This window comes from Apteryx rowi, unplaced genomic scaffold (genome assembly GCF_003343035.1).
Source record: "Apteryx rowi isolate R43461 unplaced genomic scaffold, aptRow1 scaffold_40, whole genome shotgun sequence".
Classification (NCBI taxonomy): Eukaryota; Metazoa; Chordata; class Aves; order Apterygiformes; family Apterygidae; genus Apteryx; species Apteryx rowi.
This window is the reverse complement of record NW_020450530.1, coordinates 2,609,315-2,612,367: the sequence shown is the minus strand read 5'-3', so window position 1 is coordinate 2,612,367 and position 3,053 is coordinate 2,609,315. Positions and strand designations below refer to the sequence as shown.

At 58.7% G+C, this 3,053-nt stretch overlaps 1 protein-coding gene across 1 annotated transcript in view; it reads right to left on the bottom strand.

The window, feature by feature from the left end:
• Positions 1-3,053, bottom strand: part of SDSL (serine dehydratase like) — a 6,706-nt gene that overhangs the window by 382 nt on the left and 3,271 nt on the right. The window contains exon 8 of the mRNA XM_026075269.1: positions 488-521. Within this exon, the coding sequence (XP_025931054.1) occupies positions 488-521 (34 nt within the window). The remainder of the gene's footprint in view (positions 1-487; positions 522-3,053) is intronic.

Sequence of the window (3,053 nt, the reverse complement as noted above, 5' to 3'; positions counted from 1 at the left end):
ATCCCGGCTGCCCCCCGCCGCGGAGCACGGCCGCCCCCCCGCCGGACCCTCAGCCCCCCCCCGGGCGGACGCAGGCGGCAGCCGGAGCCAGCCTGGCACCAGCCAGGACTTCCACCCCAAATCCTGGGCCGCCCCGACTCGCCGGGAGCCGGCCGGCAGCCCAGGCCCTTCTCACACCTGGTCCTAGTTTGGGGCTAAAAATGCTGGCTTGGCCTGGGAGGAAGGTCCACGGTCCGGGGGGAAGGTCCACAGTCCGGGGGGAAGGTCCACCTGGAGCTAAAGAGGGTTGCTCCCAGGGCAGGGAGCTCAGGAGAGGGTGAACGAAGGGCTCCCTGGAAGGCCACCAGCGTTTCTGCTCGGGTGCAGGCCAGGGAGTTGCTCCGTCTGTCCCGGGGGCCGACAGGTTTCCCCTTCCCACCCCACCGCCAGCCCCCCCGCGCTTCCCTCCGGCCCCTTGTCCCCATCGCCATCCCCTTCCTCCGCTCGCTTTTCCCTCTAGTCCGTAAGAGGAGTCTGAAATCCTGCAAGGCCAGGGCTGCTCCTTGAACGCAACAAGGACACTTCTAAGATGGCCTTGCGCAGCTGCAATCCTTTAAAAGCCCCGAATCTGTGCGTCTTATTTATCCTTCCTTGCACAGAGCTGTAATTCTTAATCAGATGTGGCAGTTAAACTGTATTGATTCCTCACACCACCCTGTGCCAAGCCRGCAAAGCCTTTCCTCTCTGTGCTCTCTCTCTCTCTCTTTTCTGAGATATAAATAAATAAAGTCCAAGGCAGGCTGCAGCTCTGAACTAATATTTAAAATGCAAAATCATGGCAGAGTTTTTTTCCCCCTTGTCTTGCAGTAAAAAGATATAAACAGAATAAATTACCTTCCCTTGCTGGCTTATGAGAGTCCCTCTCTCCTGACCTGAATTTTAAGTCCTGGCTTGGTTGTAGCACCGAGCCCTGATGATTTATGAAAAGGCAGCCACTTCTCTGCATATTTTCTCTGTTCAGCCAAGTGATGGAATTTATCCTTCCTATACCATTAACGACATTAACAATGGCGTTGCCTATTATTGCAAATGAGCCATACCAAACACAGGCTGAGACCCAAGGGATGCCTGGGCTGCGAGCTCGGGCTGTCGCAYGGAGCCGGGACTAACCTGGGGCTCGCACCAGCCGCCCAAGGCAGGCTGGCCCCATTTCACAGGTGGGGAAACTGAGGCACGAGGTGGCAAAGAGCCGCTGGTGGCTCAGGGGAGGGAAGTGGGAGCTCATCCTTGCGCCCACGGCGCTAAGCCGGTTCTACACTGCAGTGCCTAATGCCACTGATGCCCCGGGGGCTTTTTGAGCTTTGCACCATCGCCAACTCCGTGGCAGGTCACGGCGCCCCATGCCAACTCCGACGCATCATCAGGTATCAGCATCAGGGAGGAAAAAAAACTCTTCATCCGTAGTTGGGGGCCAAATCCGCAGGGATGTGGCCAGCACCTTTGCCTGCGCCAGTTTATGCCGCCCAGGAGCGAGGTTGTGCGGAGTTGAAGCGGGGTTGCAGCTGGCCTGTCCCTTTTTGTCCCTTCCAGGCCTTCGGTAATATTCGGCTAATGGATTTTTTTTTTTTATGAGGGAAATAAGGACTGTGCAATGTGTTGTTAAATAACTTCTTCAGAGCATCATTATGAGGATTATAAAGCAGAGCACAAGGTCATTCACTGGGTGAACACCGGCTATTATTATTATTACTATTATTATTATTATTGTTATTGTTGTAAGTCCAAGGCCTGTGGCCAAGGGCTGCTTGCAGCCCGCTGGGGCACCCCCAGCCCCGGTGACCCCGGCAGGGACCCTGCCTGGCTCCCACCCCCAGCGGGGCCATCGCCCAGCACCTCCCCGGGTGGCCACCCGCAGCCCCGCGTTCGCCCTGGGGACCCCGGAGGCCCCGTTCCCCTCCCGCCGGCTCCCGCTGTGCCGGGGCAGCACCGACAGCACCGAAAACCCGCTGTGCGCCAGGGGAACGACAGTGCCGCAGGCGGCCGCGCGCTCCCAGCTCCCTCCCGCACCCGGAGGCGGCCGTGCCGGCCTCGCGCAGAAACCGCTTCTGAAAAACGTGTCGGGAAAACATCACCGCTATTTTTTTTTTTTTGACCTTTTTCCCTTTACTTTTTGGGGCGAGGGGGAAGGGGAAGGACTGCAGAAGGTGGAAAGTAATCAGGTTTTGGACCTGGGATAAAAAATTGCCGGAGTAGGTTGGTCTGACTTCCTATAATTAATAGTGTGCCTTGTAATAGGATTCTCCAGCCTTCGGTGCTCCCTGGAAACACCTTTTTACATAAGATATTGCCCACGATGGAGCAGCAGAGTTTTGATTTATGGGGATCCGTCCTCCGAGAAACATCTCGTGGGTTGGCCTGGCCGGCGGAATTTATCAGGGGGAAAGGGAAAAAAATTAAACTGAAAGGAAGGGAAGAGCTTTCTGCTTGTCACTGTGTTGCGAGGGAGGCAGCGCGGCCCGGGGCACGAGGAAAGTCCTTCGTGGGGGACACATGCGTCCCTGGGCCGCCCCGCAGCAAAGGGTGCAACCGCAAAGGACTAAAAGCAGCCCACGGATGCGCTGGCCGGAAGGACCCCGACAGCAGCCGGGCAGAGCCCGAGTTATCCGGGGAGCTGCCCTTTGCGCCCCCCTGGAGCTCCTGCAGCCGCCTGCTCGCCGGCAGGTGTGTGCACGGACACGCGTGTGCACTGGCGCTGCAGCACCCGGGCGCCCGCCGGTGCCACCAATAAATCCTGGCAGCAAGCAGGGCCGCGCGCGGTGCGCGCTCCGGCCCGCAGACAGCACAGCAGGACCGGGAGAAGCTTGTAATAATTAATAATCGTTAGAATAATAATGCATAAAGACAGTAGCAAAGTAATTAGCCGGCGAGGGAGCGCTCGCTAATTGAGGCAGGGAGCTGCAGGCGCAGGGCCCAGCGGAGGAGCAGGGGAGGCAGGAGCAGCCCCCGGGGCGGCAGCGGGGCCCCGCGGGCTCCGAGCGGGTGCTGAGCCCGTCGCTGGCGCTTCGTGCCCACGG